General features: G+C 44.3%; 1 protein-coding gene across 2 annotated transcripts in view; it reads right to left on the reverse strand.

Moving 5' to 3' along the window:
• NID2 (nidogen 2) overlaps nt 1-19,981 on the reverse strand; it is a 61,562-nt gene extending 41,581 nt beyond the window's left edge. The window contains exons 1-4 of one of the 2 annotated variants that reach the window (XM_032344219.1): nt 19,189-19,980; nt 18,213-18,521; nt 8,005-8,237; nt 2,273-2,991 (exon numbers count right to left, since the gene is read on the reverse strand). In XM_032344219.1, coding sequence (XP_032200110.1) covers nt 2,273-2,991; nt 8,005-8,237; nt 18,213-18,521; nt 19,189-19,629 — 1,702 coding nt within the window. In that variant the 5' untranslated portion in view covers nt 19,630-19,980. Of the gene's footprint in view, nt 1-2,272; nt 2,992-8,004; nt 8,238-18,212; nt 18,522-19,188 lie in introns of both variants that reach the window. The other variant, XM_032344220.1, reaches the window with a different exon arrangement.
• Nucleotides 19,982-20,034: the final 53 nt, after the last annotated feature.

The following is a 20,034-nucleotide window of genomic DNA, read 5'->3' on the forward strand; positions in this document are numbered from 1 at the left end:
CTTCACAAGGTCCACATTTCCTCCATGTTATAGCTGGGGAAATTGAAGATCAAACAGAGTATACATCTTATCCCAAACCACCCAGCAGAGTTGGGAATCAAACTCAAGTGCACCTAGCACTGAAATCCATGCTTCTCCATGCCATCAGTAGAAAGAGCCAGGCAGGATGGCTCAGAGTTGGGCACTCATAGGCCATGTTCTCTGGGTGTCTTTGTTACCACACCCATCAGCTGTCCCAGAGGAAGTCTACTTTTGCCTGACGGACCTCTTGGGTGCCCATGTTTTGTCTGGGGAAAAAAAAAAAGTATCTAACAACTGTATGGTTCCATAATCCACACAGTCTTCCTAAAGCCTGAAGGGAAAACAGAAGCTCACCCATTTTCCCTCTACGCTTTCAAGTTTTAAAGTCGTCCCTCTGTGCTTTCTAACATGCGGTTGCTGTCTTTTTTTGTCCTTAAAGGTTCAAAAACATCTAGTTACATTTCTTTTTCTAAATGTCTTAGTACATTAATCAGCTTTTTCATATGCATTCTGCTACTTCTAAGGCGTCAGGAGGAGTCGCCCTCCAGCAGCTGCTAAATATCAGAGTTCATGCCCCAGGATGATGGCTGCCCCCTCTGTTCTCAATGTTCCTTAAGCCTCCTCCCCGTCACTCCAGTGAGCTCAACTCTCACAGCTCAAAGCAGGCTGTACAGCCCCTTCTTCTCAACTCTTTAATAAATCACTCCACAAATCTGCTTCTTAATATTCCAACCTCTTCCCAGGGCAGGAAATCACAAATGAAAAGACCATTTTAGGATTCCTCTTCACTTCAAAATCCCTTTACCAAAAATCTTTTTGATACTTGGCTTTACGTTTTCTTTAAATATACAGAATTTTCGTTGAAAAGTCAGGAGGTTGTCAGAAGGGTATGGAGGTTCTAAAGCCTTCCGATCAAATTCACATCTTGGATTTGACAGAAATGTGGCCCTTCAGCACACATGAAGGCCTGGTGGTTCAACAAGCCTGTTGAAGAGTTAAAGCAGCCACCATTTATAAAGGATCCACTTATAAAGGATCAACTCGTGCAGGCACTAAGAACTTGGTTATCTCATTTTGTTCCCTCAGCAAATTTAGGAGAAATCCGAGTGACTTGAGGGTTCCATGAGTTGCCTCAAGTCACCCAGGCAGCAGCACGCAAACAAGCGAGGCAGCACAGCTAGGATTCAAACCTAATTCTGACACCAGCGCTCTCCCTCTACTCAAGGCACAATGCCACTTTCATCACAAAATAGTTTCTTTCCTCCTAAAATAGACATTTCTTCAAGCATATTCTTGCAGATCACTACCACAGCAGAAGAACCCAGAAGGTCCCCTTTGCTGGGTCAACAGGTTTTTACTACAAAAGAATGGTACACAGAAATGGTGGGGGGTGAAGGGGGAAAGAAGTCCTGAAGAGGGCTTTCACCTTTGGCCCCTTTTCTCCTATTAGAGATCAGATGAGCAGTCCCTGGAACAAATGGAATGAATCCCTGCTCAGTTTCTCACTCCTGTGTTTACATCCCTGACTGGGAAGAAAGAACTGATGTGACAAGTCTCAACTAGGAAGAGAAGGCGAAATGGCTCCATGTCTGTGTTAATTAACCACTGCCTCCTCTCGGCATTTCTCTTCTGGCCCCTCGCTCTGGTCAGTGAGTCATGAAATGAGGACAAGACTCCAGGGAGGTGAATACCACAGCTGCACAGCCATGAACCAGAAATGACAAGACACAGGTGGTTAGCAACTTTCTTGCCCCATGGGTCTCTGCTCCCACACACCAGAAATGCATCTCTAACCAAGGGGAGCACACGCATTGTCCCACAACAGAGTACGAATCTGGAATGTTCATTTGAGCCAGTACACCCAGCCACTCAAAACGACAGCCTTAACCCCTCCACCCCTGCAATGTATATGAAACCTCAGAACGTTTCACCTTTGCTGAACTTTCAAGCTGAAATACCTCATTACACTTGAGAGCATAGCTGGCACGAGCAGCCCAGTTCTTCCCCACTTGCTTCATGGGGCCCGTTTGCAAAAAACATTATTAATGGTCAAGAGATTCCAACAGAATTTGCCTGCCAAGATTTATTTGGCAAAGATACTCCATCCCCTGAAACATAGGTTTAAAAAGTCCGTTCCAATCTTTGTTTTGCTAAACGTTGCACCAACTCGCTGGAGAGAAAAATCGCAACTCTTGTGCAAACCAGCTTTTGCAAAATGAAATCCCAGCACCCAGTCTTCTCAAGCACTTACCCTCAGTGTTGGAACCGATGATGTCCTCCACACCCAGCACTTGCCTCCCCAGCCCCAGTGGTGGAGTGTGAGCTAGCACGGGGTAATTTAGAACGGCCTTTCCTTCGGGGTGGGCTGGAGGAACATCCTCTTCTGAAGGCAGGGATGGTCCCGCTGCGTGGGGAGGCGGGGCTCCCCAGGTCAGACCCGGTGAATCTTCTTCTATCTTTGAGGGTGCTGGGCTTCTATTCCCTTGCTGTTCAGAAGACTCGACTGCGCCATTTAGATCTGGGGCATCTACCCCACCTGGAGCTCTCCCCTCTTTGGTTTGAGGCTCCAAGGTGGCTGATTCGGTTTCAGGCGAGAGGGGCCGATCACTAGCTGTCAGCTGTGGCAAAGGGGAGGCCGGATCAGAATCTGGTAGAGATATCCCACCTCCTAAAGGTCTTGACTCAGCTTTTGGCTGGAAGGAAACCTCAATGCTGCTATGGCCTTTCCATGTGTCCTCTGGCTCACTTGGGGGGTACTCCACTTCTCCCTCATTCTCATCATAGTAATCCAGATTGTCTTCAGTGTAGTCACTTTCTGGAGCTGCTGAAGGGCCGAAGGACTGCTCCAGGGGAGGTGAAGGGCGGGCTTTGGTAAGGTCTCCTCCAAGGGTGGCTGGCCTGATATTGTCCAGTGGGGAGGTGCTGCCGATATGAAAAGCCCACACTCCAGGAACCCCCAGGTTGCTCTGTCTAAATGAAAAGGAAACAGTGCATGACAAGTGTCCGTTTACCCAGCATCCCACAACAGTGAGCAATTTATTTGAAAACTGGAAGACTATTAAGATCAGATTCAGAGTTTTCACAAGCATAAAACCAGGCCTACATGGTAACTAAAAGGAGTATACTGGAATTTTGACATAAACTACCTCTTAACATGAGGTTTCAGAAGGCTAGACCATCAAATCAGAAATCTGCTCTCTAAAATTCACACATTTTGTCTAAAATCTAGCTATTTGAAAGCAAACAGGGAATGTGGGAATAGTTTATACCTTCTCTACTTTTAACACACTCAGGAAAATGTATGCTTAAAAATCTGTGCTAAACACTTAAACACTAATTACTACTACATACTTTTGAGACTTAGTCATGTAGAAAATGCTTAATGTTCTTCAGAACGATCTTCAAGGTAGGGGCAGTGACGTGCCCCATTTTACAGAGGAGAAAACAGGTTTAGAGAGGCTAACAAATATTTTTAAGGTCATACAATGAATAATTGGCAGAGCTTGGACTTGAATTCAGCACTTCCGCCAAACCCATGCTCTAAACATCTGCATTATGTCAGAAAACCAATATACTACAGTCAGTCAGCAACTGAATTATCACTGGTCTCCGGAATGTTACAGACATTTCCCTGTTTAATCATATGGATTAATCAATTAACTAATTGACAAAGAATGGTGAGTCGATGTAAAAAAACTCAAAGAAAAATAAATGCCCACATCTAAAAAATGCTGAGCAAATGCAGAACAAAGTTAAGGGGACTATAAGAAAGTAGCTTAGTCAAAATGCCATGGGTTATACAGGAGAGGTGTTCAGAAACATCTAGAACCAGAGAGCTCATGCATTTTCTTTACTAGAAAAGAACACGGACCCCATTCAGTTTTCCAAATGTTCCAGTGATGCATTATTTTAGTCAATGATACATTCTAAAGAGAATAATTACATATCTTATATGTAGTTTAAAAAAATTTCTTAAAAAAATTTTAAAAGCAACTTTGAACAAACAAGGGTCTTGCTAGCTTGAATGTACCAGTTTTTATTCTTCTCTGGTCTATGTGAAAATACCAGGCTCAAAGTCCCCCATGTTACAGGATTGCCTCAAAAGTCAGTCAGTGAGGTATAAGAGTTAATGACTAATAAGATAATAAGAAAATTATCAAATCATTATAATAACAAGAGACTTTTGCTGCTCTGGGTAGGTACTGATCACATTCACATGGATTTCTATAGCAGTAGTATTTTTCAATACAATTCTAAGAATTTCTCTTTCTCTCCTCTCTTTCTCTCTACCTCTCCCTCTCCCTCCTTCAAGTGTATGCTCACACATATGCATGTGCACGTACACATGCAAAGCTGTTTCTGTTGTAATTATAGCTACTTTAGGAAAAGAGGAGCAGAGAAAGCAAAACTGTGATCCTTTGTGCAACATGCTATGTATACTTAGTATGTTCAAAGACTTAATGTTGGTGTTTTTTGGCAAGCAAATAAGGAACACTTTAGTAAGAAGATAAGAGAGAATCCTGAAGATCTGAGGATACACATTTATTATCACTTCAGAGGTATTGCAGCTGTGAAATTTCTTCTTGACGTTAGAGAAAACTATAAAAGCTTCAAAGAATAGGGAAATACTAATCATGGCAGAAAGAAGTTAAGCAAAATAACTTTCTAATGAAATATAAATCACTATCTTGGCTTTTGTCATTGTTCATGATGGAAAAGTAACCAATTTGAGTTTATCCTAAAATCCGGGGTCATTTGGAAAGCTTAGTGATAGAATTTAATTTGTTTTCTAGAAAGGAAAACAAGGCTACAAAATGGGATGACAGTGCTTTCTTTCCTGAGTCATTAAGAGGAGTAAGCAAGAAAACCACATAAAATGTCTGTCATGAGGCTCTGCACATAATTAGTGCTTAGTAAATGCAATTTGTCTTCAAGGAGATAGAAAAAGTATAATCTCAAAGAATACAAATGGCTGGATTTAAATTTCCAGAAGAGGAGTTATGCCAAATCTATTATGAATTACATATTTTATTACCCTTAAGCTTACAATTACAAGACCAGTTTGAGGAAGACAAAAATTCTATTGACTAGGAAAATAACTTTCTTTTTCAGAGATACATACTGAAGTGTCTAGTAGTTAGTATGAGCATGATGTTGGTAATTTCCTTTAAAATTCTTAAGCCCCCCCCCCCCAAAAAAAAAGATGAATATTGTCAAAATGTCAACAACTTCTAAATCTAAATGATGAGCTTTTGGGTGTTCATTTAGCTATCCCCTCTAGTCTTCTGTGTATTTTTCAAAACTTAAATACTAAAAAGTAAAAATAGAAGATTAAATTAATCTTCTATTGGAGATTATTAGAGGTAGAGAAGAAGGCCTTTCCAAGAATAACAAAGATCTGAAATCATAAAAGAGCAATAACTTTGCCAACCTTAAATTTACATCTTCTAGATGTATGTAAGTAATTTTATTTTTTTTTAATTTTATTTATTTATTTGACAAAGAGAGAGACACAACAAGAGAGGGAACACAAGCAAGAGGCAGAGAGAGGAGGGGGAGAAGTAAGGCTTCCCGCCAAGCAGGGAGCCCGATGTGAGGCTGGATCCCAGTATTCTGGGATCATGACCTGAGCTGAAGGCAGACACTTAACCCAATGAGCCACCCAGGCAGCCCGGTAAGTTATTTTAAAGAGGAACATCTGGACAAAAATATTCACACTGTGTAAGAGGATTAATTTCCTCACTATATTTATTCTTATTTATAGGAGGTCTTTGGAGCTCTTCTTATTTATAGGAGCTCTTTGGATAGCAAAAACAGGCAGAGAAGTCACAAAGATAGAAAAATAGCTATTACCCATATGAAAAGGTGTTTGGTTTCACTAGTAAAGAAATGAGAGTGAGAGTATAAACATTTGACACCAACCAGAGTCACAAATATTGAAAAGAAAAGCTGCCGATCACGGTTCTCTCTTACTGGTGAGGACATAAACTGGACATCTCTGGAGGGCAGTGTGTTCATGTCCACCAAGATGTTCGACTGTGTATAGCTTTAATGAGCAATTCTACTTTCAAGAAATTATCTTTCATGAAAATGAGAATCTAAAACTTTTATCCTTAAAACGATCAACATCGTCCTGAATGATACCTATAAGACAGTGATAAATGGGAAAATGCTGCATGGATAGCAAAAGAACCCTATTGGTTTTAAAAAGTTTTTGCAGAATGCTAAAGTCCTAGAAAGGCTATCAATACTGGCTATCACACGAAGTAGTGAGAGCGGGTAATGTGTGCTTTTATTTCACATTATTCGGCCTTGTTTGTGATTTCTTTTTTATGTTAAGTTATATGAAGGAAATATACCTCTGTCAGTCCCACGTCTTCTGCCCTCATCAAGCCACTCTGAGGTTTCCAGAAAGCATGAAAAGATACAAACTAGGGCAGGCACAGAGGAAGGTCAATGGGAGCGCTGTGAGGATGCGCGCGCAGGCCGGTGCGTGCGTGCGTGCATGCGTGCGTGCACGGGCGCGCATGCGCACGCGTGTATGTGTTAGTGCCGTGGGGTCTTTATCACTGTGGTTGGGGAGCACAGCTGCTTTTTCCTACAGGCTGCTTGGCCCCCTGTACCCTAAGTACAGTTGGCACTCATTCCAGTGCTCAGAAACCGTCGATCCTTTCATCTGTTGACCCTCCCAGAATGCAGGCTGCTAGTGTGTGCGGCCTGTGCTTCAGACATCTTTGAATTTCAAGTGCTGGGCCCCCAGTGATCCACAGCGTCTGAGGTGTAGAGAATCTGGGGGCTCCAGCGTGGGACAGGAAGGTGGAACCGGAGGAGAGAAAGCAAGGAGCTATTTTCTCACGTCTGGACTAAAAGGCCACCCGGACGGAGACTTAAAGATGCCCAAGGTGGGTCCTAAGCCTGGGAAACAAGACCAGGCTTCCCGCGCAGAAGAAGTAGTTCGGGACTCCAGGCTTGTGCTTAAATTTTTGCCACTGAGTAACTTCGAGGTGACAGGCAACGTAACGTCCCTAAGCTCATTTGTCAAACTGAGAAAGCAACAGAACTTACCTCCTAGGATTCTTATGAGTTTTAATTAAGGTAACTTCTGGAAAGTGTTTTATAGTGTTTGGCAAATAGTAAGCTCTCAATAAATGTCAGCCCTGCGTAACCATATTTGGTGGTGGGGACTGCTCCCTGGCAGCTGAGCAAAGCAGATGGCATGCAAAAGTGTCAGGTCTTCCAGTGCCCAGGAATAATGTAATGGAAGGGAGAAGCCATTAAGCGAGGCTAAGTAACCGATGTATTCTGCCTGGCTTCTAGATCAGGATTTGGGAAAGGAATAAAAGCAAAGATATTTTTTTCACAAGCCCTGAAATTAATATCAACTGGTGCTAACCCAGATATGGTGGCTCTGTGGACCGACAAAGAGCAAAGGGGGCTTATTATTACGCTAACAGCCTCTGATGGGTCTCAGGAATGTGCTGGCTACCTCATGGGAAACAAACCAGCATGGTTTGAGTTAATGAAATCAATACAGAAACCCCGAGACCTCTGACTGCTACCCATGTGTCTGGTTTTCCCTTTTCCCCAAATTACACTATTCTTGATTTAGCTTTTAACATGTATCTGTCCAAAAGATTATAAATCACAGCATCTCCTCCTTGTGAGATGATTAACCTGGAAAAACCTCACTCTGGGCAGTTATGTTACTGGACATTTTTATGTGGCTCCAAGAGCAATGTTTTTCATAGCAAGCCTCAGTGGCTGTGCAAACACATACACACTGTTCGGTTTCCAGTATCTATACCCAATAGGGCAGGAAGAATAAAGGGTCTTTTATATTTTGGTGAATTTGCTCCTCCCAGGGTCTAATCTAGTATCTGGTTTTGACCTGATGCCTAAGCCACCAAGATATTATTCAGTGGTCTTATGGCCACTCAAATTTGGGTAGCTGCGAAAGGTCATGACAGGGAAAGGCTTACTTACTGGTAGAGATTTTTCACAGACTGTTCAGTGCTGGTCAGGCTGAAATAGGGTCCCTCTCTCTTCAGGTCATCGACCTCCCCTCGGCAAAAGCCCACCCGGGCGGGAAGATCAAGCTGGACGTTGTAAGACTCTTTGGGGCGAGTTCCAAAGAACTGAAGGCCATTGGCAGGGTACAGAAAGAGGGCGTAGGTATCAGACTCATCAGATGCCAAAACTGCCTGGAAAGTGTTCAGCTATGAAAAACAAAAAATAGGAAATATTCTTAATAAAACAAACAAGAAAAGAAAAACAATACAGAATGCAGGCAAAGCATCATAAAGTACAAGGGTCTTCCCCCTTCTTAGGATTCCTCCAAACTGCTCCTTTTTTTTTTTTTAAGATTTTATTTATTTGATAGACAGAGATCACAAGTAGGCAGAGAGACAGGCAGAGAGAAAGGAAGAGACGCAGGCTCCCCGCTGAGCAGAGAGCCCGACGTGGGACTCGATCCCAGGACCCTGGGATCATGACCTGAGCCGAAAGCAGAGGCTTTAACCCACTGAGCCACCCAGGTGCCCCCAAATTGCTTTTATACATTATATTCTTTTCGGTTTCTTCTCCAAGCTATAATCGTGTAAGCTATATTATTATCATAATCCTCTTTTATCATTTAGGTTAATACTTAAAAGATGCATAGGTAAGAACCACAGGTTACAGGAATAATATTTTAAAGGTTTCAAATTTCTCTCATCCAAACCTCTTTAAGAGCTAAGAGTCAGTACCAAAATTAACCCATATATACCCACCACCGCTGCCCTAGTTTACTACACTGGGCCTCATGTGGCTCATTCATTCATTCATTCATTCACCTTTTTACTGAACCCCTATTATGGACAGGCATGGTGTTAGCCATTGGCTGATGAAAAGGCCTCCTCACTGTTTGCACAGCCTCACTCTCGTTCTCTTGCATCTGCCTTTTCACACCAGCACCTGAGTTACTGACCCTCCTTTCACAGACCAGGAAACAAGACATGGGGGATCCCAGATCTGCCTACGGTCAGGTTGCTGGTACGCAGTGGCAGGCTAGCCGGCTCCAGAGTCCTTGCCCAGCACCACTAGGCCACCCTAGCTACTCCTTAGCACCCCATTCGAGGTGGTTTATAACTGCCCCAGACGCTTTCCCCAGGGCTAGATCCCCTGCATCCTCATCAGACTATGTCACATTCCTGCTCTGTGCCGTGTACTTTAATGCTTCTGTATTTTTGCTCATGTTTCCCTGTGCCGGGCAACCCTCCTAACCTTCTAATGTCCCTTCGAGGTTTTCTCTGATTCCCTGTAGATTTATTTCTGTTCTCTGACCATCTATAACACCTGGTGTTTCTGGTTATCATTCTGGTTACCATTCACCTGATTTTGCCTGGTTAGCTGTTTGGAAACTTCCTCTAATTAATAATTCACTTGCACCTTAATTCAGCCAGGTGCCTACTAAGCTAGACATTATGCTTGGTGCTGAAGGAAAAGGGAGCAAAGGAAGGGAGACTCTGCCCGGGGCAGTCTCACACTTAGACAGGAACAGCCATGGCTGGAATTCAGGAGAGTTACTGGAGAAGATAGTAGAGGCCAGAGGAAGGTGTGTGAGACATCAGGCTTGGGCTAGGGAGCCGTCACAGAGGCGGCCTGTGAACATTCATAAACACAGGAGGAGCCAAAGCAGGCCAGAGTGAGAGACCAGGAGTCTGAATTAGCTGCAAACTCAGCACCCAGGCCCTTGTAAAATCAGTCCTTGAAGTTCAATTTACTCTTGTATTTTAGCCAGACACTTTTGCCTTTACCTACCTAATACTATCTTCACCCACACCTTCACATGATCTGTTAGTGGTAACTTCTTGTCTTAAAAAGTATTATATTTAGGACTCTGAGAACTATTCTCTCTCTTGCTAAGTCCCCCTCTTTTTTTAATTTTAAAAAAAATTTTAAGTCCCCTCTTTTTACAATTTGGTAGGCAACTGGAAGGTATTTATAAATGCCACTACTTCCTAAATAATGTGACTCTTAGCAACGTTATTTACTGGTAAGGGTTATTATTTCTCCATTTTGCTAAGCAGGTAACAGTAGGCTCAGAGGAGAACATCACATCTTCCTAAATAAAATAGCAAACAACAGGAGGGCATCCTGCATTTTGTTCTGTCCTGGGCCCTTCCCGATATCCTGCTCAGAATCTTCCAATGTTTTTTATTCCTTTCAATGTTCAATTGCAAAGTATAGTTTTGATACTTTGCTGATAGGACAAACCAATTCAGGTGTTTAAACGCTTTTCAAGAAAAAAAGAAGCATACAACCTTTATTTTTGTTCTCTAACATAGACACACTTGCCTTATTTTGCTTTCTTTATTTCTTTTTTTTTTTAAAGACTCTCTACACCCAGCATGTAGAGTAATCTCTACTCTACACCCAACATGGGATTCAAACTTACAAACCTGAGATCAAAAATCTACTCTTAGCTCTACTGGCTAAGCCAGCCAGGTACACCTACTTACTTTCTTAAAGCTCACACACTTAAAGATGGCAGAGGTGGGGAGCTGGTATGTTTGTTATTTTTGCAGTTGTTGATTGTTTCATCAGCAAAGCTTGACTGTTCCAGAAACAAAAGGCAAAGGATGCTTTCTAGAATTTCTCAAAGCTGGGAAACCGTAACTTCTGCCAAATGTAAACAAAGCCTATTCTGCATCATGTCCATACCTAATACAGACCACCTCATAGATTAACGTTGATTCCCTAACCGAGGAGTACTCCTTTGGTCAGAATCAACAAAGTTCAGCTAGGGAAAGGATAGTACTTGAAGAAAGAGAAAGGACCTGTTGTAACAAGCTAAACTTTCAAAGCTCCTGGCATTGATTACTTAAAACAAATGTAAGATAGGAAGAATTCTGGTTCTAAGTTTAAAGAAATTCTGTTAAGATAAGGAGGGGGGCGGTCCCACAGATTGTGAGAAAACTGAAGAGGATGGGGGAGGAGGGGAGGGAGAAAATAAACAGAACTGTGAGAGGGAGGGTCTGGCTTTTACTGTGGAGTCTGGGACTTTAGCGCTTTATTCATTCTGTCAATCAGTCAGTAAATCCATTTTGATGAAAATTTATTCAGTGCCTTTTATATGCCATCCCTGAGCCAAGCACTTACACAGGTGGCAAGCCTTTATTTAATTTACTTGTCTCCACTGAAATAGGCAAAAAAGAAGATTTTAGATAGAATTTATGATCCGAAAGTACAGGCCAAAAGAGTTTGGCTGTTTAAAAACCACCCACACACCAAATGATCACTGTTAAATTTCTCTCTCTTGGCTCTACAAAATTCTACATCTAACCGCTAAAGAGCACACTTCACAAAGTCCTGAAGTACTCCTCCTCCCAGAGCACTCCTCAACTAGCTTCCAGACCGGAAAGGTCTTCACATTCCTGGAGACCGAGAGTGCCTTTGCAAGAACCGCACATGCTCTGTCTCTGAAGATAAACCCTCAGATGGGCTGCCAAACCCCACAAAAGGGTCACCGGTTCCCAACTTCCTCAGGATCCCAGAGAGGAGAGAGGGGCCTCCATGGAAAGAAGAACAGAACAGAGGATCAGGGCGAGTGGCTGCCTGGCTTCAGGGTTTCTGCCATCCTGTTATCCCAAAGAGAGAAAAGCCAGAGTTGTTAGCAGAAGCCAGGCTGGCTCTGACTCTCCCTTTCAGGTATGGGACATCACCAAGCAATGTTGACTTGACACATGGCAGAGCCAGGCTGATGGATACAAAACATACCCCTCTAGAAGCTTCTAAATTTGCAATTCATTTAATTAATTGCAGCCATCTGGCGAAGCAACAGAACAGTACCAGCCTTGTCCCAAACAGGTTGGCCTATAGTGGCTTCCAAAAGATACAATGAAAATGAAGAGTCACCCTGTCTTCTCTTTCCTGTCTTCCTTGGGGTCATGTGCTCCCCACAGTGGGGGCATCACTGACTTCTGGTCTCCAGGGTTTGGGGTGAGCACTAACCTCCACTCCTTAATATACTTCTCCATCTCCCAGCACCTGTAGGCCACTGTTACAGGCATGTGTTCCTCTCATTCATCTGTATGCCCTAAACCCTACAGATCCTGCCCCCAAATCCAAAGATCTATGCTCTAGTCTCTAATGTGACATCCTTCCTGATACTTGGGCTTTAGCAAAACTTAAGCATTTCATTAACCAATTTCCAAATATGTCTCTATGCAGTACATCTTCAGAGCTCTATTTTAGCCTCAGGTTAAATGTTTTCAGATAGACTCCAGACCTCCCCTCTTCTGGACTTGAGCTCGAGAAATCCAAAAGCCACAACAAAGTCCTTCTTTCACCTCTCATTCTCTCTGTGGGTTCACCCCCCTCCATCAACAACAATCATCTTTGAAACAAGCCAACACACTTCAGTCCCCACATTGAGGCCTCTGATGGACAACCTTCCACTCATGTCATGTGACTGGTTCCACGACTCCCCTCATCCCTGTCTCCTGCCTTAGCTCTCTCAGCCCACTCCCAGGACAAGGCCTTGCCCAGAACAGTTTCTCCTGCCGCCTCATTCTCAGGACCCATTCTTTCGGCTGAACTTAAATTCCAGGTCAACAAAACATCCCCCATATCACACAGATTTGTGTTGGCCCAGTTCCCCACAACTTCTGTCCGTCAAACAACAACAAAACAATTCTCCCCCTCCCCCCAAAACCACAGCTGAAGTAAACACTAATCCTCTTTATGTCTCTGTCAACAACTTCTTTGAAGATCAGTACCATGACTTCTTTACCCTGTAAGGTACCTAGGACAGTTGAGGACTCTCAGATTAACTGAACTGATAAACACTATTTGTTCCTTTTTTTTTTTTTAAGAGAGCGAGTGTACTGCCCCCCTCCCTTGACTGGACAAGCCAGGGGGAGGGGGAGAATCTTAAGCACTTAAGCAGGCTCCACACCCAAGACGCCCAACAGGGCAGATCTCATGACCCTGAGACCAGGACCTGAGCCGAAATCAAGAGTTGGACACAACCAAGTCAGCCACCGGGTGCCCCATATTTCTTCACTCTTGTTAATCTGTGGTTATACTTTGCCATTCCTGCAACATCAGATAAAACACCCGGTCATACCCACCATGAATATCCATGGAGAGAAAGGGCAACAAGTGAAATAGTTTTAAATGGTTTAAAGATGCCATTCCTCTTGGGGCGCCTGGGTGGCTCAGTGGGTTAAGCCGCTGCCTTCGGCTCAGGTCATGATCTCAGGGTCCTGGGATCGAGTCCCGCATTGGGCTCTCTGCTCAGCAGGGAGCCTGCTTCCTCCTCTGTCTCTCTCTCTGCCTGCCTCTCTGCCTACTTGTGATCTCTCTCTGTCAAATATATAAATAAAATCTTTAAAAAAAAAAAAAAAGATGCCATTCCTCTGATATGTTCAAGTTTCCAGGAACTTTGCAACGTAGGGTTAGTGTGTCAAGGTTTAAGAAAGCCACATAGAACCCACACAGCCCTCAGGCAAGGCAGATTACTATTTGCCAAAATCTATCTCCAAAGAACTATTAAAATAAGAACTCAAATCACAGGGCTCTTTCAAGTATTCAGAAGAACCTTCAATGTGGGTAATTGAAAAAACATCCTCTCTCCAAACAGAACCCTTATCTCCTTTCTAAACGAAACAAATTCTGAAGCCAACTCAGCATATGGCAATGTCTGAAGAAGGATTTTAACTAGAAAAGTAAGAGAGATGGAATCTACAAATCTTTCTGTACTTCTCACCCAAAAGAGACAGAAGCTGCAGTTCCAAAAACATAGTATTTAAAAAGAGTCCTTATGCAAAGGCCTTACATCAAAGGGTCCTTATGAGGTAGAGAAATTTAAAAACCAGAACCTGCTCCTATCAAGCCAACATAGAGAAGCACAGATTGGCTGAGCATCCACACCCACTAGGTCTAAAAGAATAGAATGACAACTTTAAAATGTCACCCTACTTAAAAATGCCACCATAGTTAATTCTGATAACAATCCCATAAGGTAGGCATTGCTTCCCCATTTTGCAGGTTAGGAAATAAGAATGAGGCTGTCATTGCTTCCAAAGTCTCCAGATAACCTTTCATAATGCACATCTTCTTTCAAAATGTTTTTATATTGTCATGGTCTTCACAACCACCCTGAAAGTTGGGTGAATGAGCAGTATTCCCATGTAACACATGAAATTGAAACAATAATTGACAAAGTCATCTTGTCTGTATTATAATTTTTGGTTTCAAATAAGCTGTGAAAAAAAATGGAATCTTAAAGCTCTAGTGTGATTTCACCATCCCAGCATTTCTGTGCAACTCTTCATCTCCAATTCATCTCACTCAACTCAACTTCATCATTATTCTGTTGAAAAAGTAAGACAGATGCAGCTGAATTCTCCTCAAAGCATTGGAATACTAATTTGGAAGTAATAAGGTATCAGCAGCATCCTTGGCAGCCAGTTCCATTGTAAGTTCATTCTTCCTTTGAATGAAATATGATTCTAAGTACTCTTCTGGTACTAAGAACAAATCAAGCTTTATTTATTGCAAGTTCTTGGGAAAAGCACAATTATTGTGCCCACCTACATCACTTGAGCCAAGGAAATGGATCTTGCATGAAAAATCTGGGTTAAAGGTGCCTGGGTGTCTCACTTGGTTAAGTGACTGCCTTTGGCACAGGTAATGATCCTGGAGTTCTAGGATCGAGTCCCGCATTGGGCTCCCTGCTCAGCAGAAGTCTGCTTCTCCCTCTGACCCTCCTCCCTGTCATGCTCTCTCTCTCAAGTAAATCCTTTTTTTTTTTTTTTTTTTTTTAAATCTGGGTTAAAAGCAATAGAAAACAAAAAACTGGGGCACCTGCCTGGCTCAGATGGTAGAGCATGTGACTCTTGATTTTGGGGTTGTGAGTTCAAGCACCACATTGGGTGTAGAGATTACTTATAAATAAAGGCAATTTAAAAAAAAGTAAGAATCAAGAAGTGTGTACTCTAGGGGCACCTGGGTGACTCTGTGGGTTAAGCCTCTGCCTTCAGTTCAGGTCATGATCTCAGGGTCCTTGGATCGAGCCTCACTTTGGACTCTCTGCTCAGTGGGGAGCCTGCTTCCTCCTCTCTTTCTGCCTGCCTCTCTGCCTACTTGTGATCTCTCTCTCTGTCAAATAAACAAATAAAATCTTAAAAAAAAATGTGTACTCTAAACATGCCTTTGCCTCACTAAGAGCAGAATTCTCAACAATTGCATTGTATTCTGTTTGCCATTATCTGTGAAATGCAAACAATAATCTTTGTTGTACTTACAGGATTGTTGTAGGAAGTCAGTATGATAAAATAATTGTTTTCAGAATTAACTAGATAGCTTGAATAAACAACATATATAATAATTGTCTTAGTAGTCTTTCCTTTGAGCCCTTACCTTCTCAATAAAGACAAAAAGAACTCTGGTGGGGAGTGGAGGGGGGACTCAATCCCTTGCTTAAAATCCTTCAAAACCAACCCACTGTCAAAGAAACAATTCCAGACTCCCATCAGAGCATGCTCTGTCCCCACCCCATGGCTTTTTCATCCTCGTGTCTGACCACCCTTCTTGTTCAGTAATAATGCACCACACATAAGGCCCAAAACACATTTTACTTTACAGCACATGGGTGATCCATCACATGCTATTTCTTCTGAGACTGGTCCACTATGCTCAACTCAGATTCAAAACTACTTCCTCATTAAAACTTTCCCAGATTGGGTCCCCAAAGTTAGTCTTTTTTTTTTTTTTAAATTAACATATAATGTATTATTTGTTTCAGGGGTACAGATCTGTGATTCATCAGTCTTACACAATTCAGAGCACTCCCCATAGCACATACCCTCCCCAGTGTCCAACATACTGCTACACTTAACATGATCAACGTCCCCACTAAACTATGAGTTCCTTGGGAGCGAAGGGTATTTCCTTTCACTGTGTCTATACCAGTTCTGAACTATAGTAAGTGTGCAAAAACAGTTTACTGGATGAATAAATCTTAATCACATTTAAGTATAAATTGCTTATAACACACACTTATATGCATGTGCCACATATATGTTTACCCAAAAAAAAAAAAAAAAAAAAAAGACTGGCAGAAAACAGAATAAAGTATAGCAGTGGTAACTTCTGGTTAGTAGGGTTACAAGTAATGTTTATAATTTTCTTTTTTTATATTTTATGTTTATATTTTCTCATTTTCTAAGTTTTTTATTATTAGGTATGTTATATTTAATTTTATTTTTTAAGATTTATTTTAGACAGGGAGCACACAAGTGGGGGGAGGGGCAGAGGGGGAGAGAGAGAGAAAGATAAAGAGGAAGCAGACTCCCTGCTCAGCAGGGAGCTTGAAGATAGGCTTGACCCCAGGACCCTGAGATCATGACCTCAGGTGAAATCAAGAGTTGGTTGCTCAACCACTGAGCCACCCAAGTGCCCCTCTAATTTTAAATAAGTGTTTTAAACTTATATACAAAATGAATGAATGAGTGAATATGAATGAATGCAACATGATGATGAGGAGTCTTATCTTATTCATTTTCTCCAACCCTCCACCTAGCCCAATGCCCTGCACAAAGGAAGTGCCCAATATATTTGTTTGAATTGACTGTATTCTGTTGAATTGAATAACTGATATGAAACTCACATCTGTAAAAACAAAAAAAAACAAAAAAACAAAACGAAATGAAACTAAATGTCTGACAAAAGAATGAATGTCCTAAAAAAATCACAAATTGAAATATCTTGTATTTCTAGATCTTCTTAGAATAGCCTTTTAGGGATATTTTTCTAACAGAACACAAAACAGGAATGGCCACCATCTTGAACTACTCAGTGAGAGCGGGCAAGCTGCTTAATCTTTCAGGGAGGATATGTGCCATCTTCCTATAGCTAAGAAATACTATGATGAGTTAAAATAGAGATAAACTGTAAGAGTTTCAGCCCTTCCAGTATGACATTTTAGATTCAGATCTTACTTCACAGGAAGTCCTTACCTATTCCAGGAATGAGGCAGTTCACCATTTGCCAAGCTACCCTGGTCCCACCTGACTGTCCATTAGAGTACTTTGAATATTGCTGCCCAGGGGCGCCTGGGTGGCTCAGTGGATTGAAGCCTCTGCCTGGGTCATGATCCCAGGACCCTGGAATTGAGTCCCACCTCAGGCTCTCTGCTCAGCAGGGAGCCTGCTTCCTCCTCTATCTCTACCTACTTGTGATCTCTGTCTGTCAAATAAATAAATAAAATCTTTTAAAAAAAAAGAAAAATGTTGCTGTCCAGCCTAAAGACTGGGAGCTTGGATTGTTTTACTTTCTCAGGTAGACTGTAAAAGAAATGGAGGATAGTGCCCTGTAAACCAGGGAGCATGTAAACTGATGTCTGTAGGGCAATTTGGCAGAAGCTATCAAGAACCGGATCCTCTCTGGCCCATAAGTTCCACTTCCTGGAATATCAAGTAAGGACATGTGGAAAAATTAACTTTAAAAAAGCACTTCACAAAATTATAATGATGAAAAATTGGAAATAACCTTAATGATCACTAGACATAAGGTAAATTCACTGGGTGGAATATTATGCAGATACTGTAAATGCTGTTGTAGAAACATATTTAGTGACAATGAAACATACAATATACTATTGAGTGAAAAAATATTTCACAAAACAGTATGTGCAGTGCGAACCCATTAGTGTTAATAAACAGTGACAGATAAATACAGACATTAATAGGAAGAAAAAACTTCTGGAAGATATAAATGAAAATGTTTAACTGATTATCTTTGAGCGGTAGGAAAATGAGTGGTTGTTCTTTTTTAAATTGCCAGTATTTGCTCATGTTTTTCCTTCAACGAACATATAATTAGAAATAATTCTTATATACTTAGAGGTGATTTTAAAAATAAACAACCCAACAGTGAACTGCCTTGTGTTCTGAGGGCCTTCCACATCTGCACTGGGGCCCTCATACCCTTACTAGAAGTAGCCACCTCTCAGATCCTGAGAGGACGCCTGGAGAAAACAGCCTTCACTTCCAAGCCACTTCAGCCCTGGTGCCACCAAAGGATACATCAAGTTCAGCACGAGAGCAGACTCAGAAGAAATTCCAAGCCAGTTCCTGGGTTCCAGCCCAGAATTCAGACCCATCCCTCCACTGGCGCTCGGCGGCCAAGCATCCCTGGTCAGTTACCTCTCCTGAGGACGGCACCCGGCTGCTGGCCTCTTCGTAGGCGCCCACCTGCTCCCAGGTGGCCAAGAAGGCGTGAGTGGGGGTGAAGTGCGCAGCTGTGCGCGGGAAACCTGCGCGCACGTAGCGGGCGGCCAGGCCCAGCACTGCCAGGGACGTGTCCTCACGGTACAGGACCTGGCCCCGGCCCCGACTCGTGTCGATGTCCGCCAGGAAGGGGGCAATGGCCGGAAAGTCTGTGGGGAAATCGTCGTCCACGTACTGGGTTTCCCTAGGGAAGTCCTGAGTGGAGATGATACCGTTGGTGCCCACCTGTGGGAAGAGATGGACAAAAGGTGATGGTCGCGTACGCACCAGGAGGCCCTCGGACGGCCACAAGTCCAAATGTGCGCGCGCCTACCCTGGCTACGCACAGAGAAAGGGGAACCGCCGGGGAGGCTTGAAGCTGCCGCTTCCCTACCCTCTGGGAACCGGACTCCTGTTTCAGGGCGACCAGCGCAACTTCGGCCCGCCCGCCGCCCGCCACCTCTACCCCACAGCTTGGTGCGATGGGTCCAGAGCCCTAAAACTCCTGGTTCACTTCTCTTCTCACTTCCCGCACAACGCTGGAGAAGACCTTCGGATGCGAGGAGGGAACGCACCAGCTCTGCAGCGGTGCACAGCCCGCTCGCGGTCCTTACTAGAAACCCCACTGGCCACCCCAGCATCCCCACCTCCTTTTCTGCCTGGGACGCTTATGTAGCTGCGAATCTGGGTCTGACTTCTTGCTCTTCCTCTGGAAGTAAAGTAAAGCAAGTCAGACAGCAGCATCGCTGCAGAACCAGGTCCCCACCCCAGGGGCGCTCGGGGACAGCCCGGCGTGCGGACTATTTCTTCCGCTCGGAAGGCAGGGGTTCGGTGAAATCCACACTACAGTGACCCGTGGGAAGAATCTGCGAGAACTCTGCCGGTTCCCTCACCAAGCGGGGGCTGAACTTACGTAGAGGTAGCCAAACTGGGCTTCGTAGAAGCGCAGGGGACTCGCCAGCTTCACTGGGGTTGAGCTTTCGTCGTCGCCTTCCTGCAGAAGCTGGTCCCCCCGCGATTGACCGTAGGGGAAGAGCTCCTCTGGGTGCAGCGCCCCGGCCCGGGACAGCAGCAGCAGCAGCAGCAGTGGCGGCGGCGGCAGCGATGGCAACGCCAGTCGCCGGGCGGCCCGGTCCCCCCGCATGCTGGCTCGGCTCCTGGGCTGCCCCGCGGCAGAGCGCGTCCCGGCCCGGCCAGCCAGCCCACTAGCTGCGCCGCGCCAGCCTCCAACCTGGATCCCCGCGGGTGCGCGGCCGGGCGGGGACTCCGGGCCTTCCCAACGCGCTGACTGGCTGCGGCGCTCGGCCGGGGGCCAATCACGGGCTCGGGGAAAGTTCGACAGCCGCGGCCACATCTGGTTCTTGTTAGTTTTCTGAGGCAGCGGTCGCCGGAGCGGCGGGGCTGGCGAGGTGGAAGCCTCGGGCTGCCCGGAGTGCTGCTCCGCCTCCGCAATCCGTGAGCTGCCGGGCTAGCTCCCGCCCTCCTGCGGGGACTGCTCCGCTGGGCCCGCGAGCCCCTCCCCCGAGACCAAATGGCCCGCCAAGTCCGAGGACAGCGGCGCTGCAGGAGAGGACCTCAGCGCCAAGGGGGAACCCCGCAGCGGCGTGTGTAGCTGCTGGCTGGCGTGACGCGCCCCGCCAGGCTGGCAGGGCGAGGGTGTGGTGGTGGGGTCCTGGGCGCCCCTCGCACTCGAAGCATTGTTGCAGCCGCAGCTCCCTTGCTCCACCCAGAGAGGCCCTGCCAAGAAGCGCGCTTTTGT

The sequence above is a fragment of the Mustela erminea genome, chromosome 5, assembly GCF_009829155.1.
Source record: "Mustela erminea isolate mMusErm1 chromosome 5, mMusErm1.Pri, whole genome shotgun sequence".
In the NCBI taxonomy this organism is placed as follows: Eukaryota; Metazoa; Chordata; class Mammalia; order Carnivora; family Mustelidae; genus Mustela; species Mustela erminea.